The 1483-nt window shown below is 68.9% G+C and overlaps 2 protein-coding genes across 2 annotated transcripts; both read left to right on the forward strand.

The window, feature by feature from the left end:
• EMIHUDRAFT_447293 (hypothetical protein) lies at positions 1–630 on the forward strand. The gene has a single exon (XM_005763831.1). The coding sequence runs from the start codon at positions 281–283 to the stop codon at positions 542–544; it is 264 nt and encodes an 87-aa protein (XP_005763888.1). The 5' UTR covers positions 1–280; the 3' UTR covers positions 545–630.
• A 387-nt stretch (positions 631–1017) lies between these two features.
• On the forward strand, positions 1018–1438 carry EMIHUDRAFT_257424 (hypothetical protein; the record flags this gene model as incomplete). Its single annotated transcript, XM_005763832.1, has 2 exons — positions 1018–1132; positions 1223–1438. Coding segments are annotated over 2 exons (331 nt in total), but the record flags the coding sequence as incomplete, so codon positions are not given.
• Between the last annotated feature and the right edge of the window lie 45 nt (positions 1439–1483).

A 1483-nucleotide genomic window follows, 5' to 3' on the forward strand; every position in this document is an offset into this window, starting at 1 on the left:
GGGAGGAGGGCCGCGCCTGGCAGGCGGTGCGGCCGGCGGCCGGCTCGGCGTCATCATCGGGCAGGCGCCAAACGCGAGTGCTGCGGCGGGCTTCCGCCCTTTGGAGGGCCTCGCGGAGCAGCGGCTCGCCCGGCTCGCTGGCCTGACGGTGGAGGCGTTGTGGGAGCGCTTCGACCGGCGCAACGTGCTCTCGGCCTTTCCTGGCCGCAAGCACAAGGACGACAAGCACGGCACGGCGGCCGGCTACGCGCTGCACGCGAGCACGGGCGATCGCTTCCCGATGGAGGAGGCACGCGCGGCGGCGGCGGCGATGGACTTGTCGGGCTACCGACTCGTGGTGCTGCTCGGGCTCCGCGTCGCGTCCGCCTTCCGGCTCCGCCAGCCGAAGCTGCTCGAGGAAAGCTGCTCGGCGGAGTCGCCGCTCGCGTGCCCCGTGCTGGTGCTCCCGCACACGTCGGGCGTCTCGCACTTCTGGAACGAGCCGCAGAATGTGAGATTGGCGGAGGACGCGTTCCGGCGAGCGATGGCGAGGCACATGTCGTGATGGTCTCAAGGACTTGTTAGAAAAGAATGTGTCGCTGCCGTGCGCGCAACCTTGGCGTTTTCTTTGTTCTGAATAAATAAATAAATACAACGGACATCCCAAGCTAGGGCTGGGTCGAGGACAGACACGTCCCCACCTTTGCAGGATTTTGCAAAAGCGAGGGGGGAGGGCGCATCGCCGCGCGGAGAGGGCTGGGCACAGGGCACAGGGGATCTCTCTCGCATAGGATATGCACTCGGCGGCACGAGGGCAAGGCTGGGCGTCCTATGTTTGTGCTCCCCCCCGGACCCCTCGCTCTCGGGCACTAACCATCTGACCACTCATCGACGGGGCTTGGCGAGCGGCCGCGCTGTTCTGAGTCCCTTGCCCAGTGTGGCGCGAGAATTCTTTGTTGGGGGGTGCAGCACGTGCGGGTGCAGCATACCGGTCCAGCACACCTCACATCGCAACCAACGGTTGCCCCAGTGTTCAAGATGCCAAGCACGCGAGCTCTCGTCGTCGGCTCCGGCATCGCCGGCCTGACCACCGCGCGCGCGCTCCAGCGGCGCGGCCTCGACGTCGTCGTCGCCGCCCGCGAGTGGTCCGCACGTACCACGTCGGCCGGCGCAGGCTTTTCCAGGCTTTTCCCGTGAGCTGCAATACGCTGCGCGCAATGAGCCGCTCCCTTGCCGCTCCTAGGAGGGTTGTGGATGCCGTTCCACGCCGAGCCGGCCGACGCGGTGGCGCGGTGGGCCTCGGTCACGCTCAGCTGCCTCCTCGAGGAGCAGCGCTCGAGCGCCGCCCTCGGCGCTTTCATCGAGTCCCTGCCCGCGACCGAGCTGTTCCGGGCAGAGGCACCGCCGCCGCCGCCGCCGTGGGCCTCCGACCCGCGCCTGGTCTTCGAGGCGTGCTCCGGTGATCCGGCGGCGGCGCTCGCGCGGCGCGGCGCCTCCACGCTCG

This window comes from Emiliania huxleyi, assembly GCF_000372725.1.
Source record: "Emiliania huxleyi CCMP1516 unplaced genomic scaffold EMIHUscaffold_6170, whole genome shotgun sequence".
NCBI classification, from domain to species: Eukaryota; Haptophyta; order Isochrysidales; family Noelaerhabdaceae; genus Emiliania; species Emiliania huxleyi.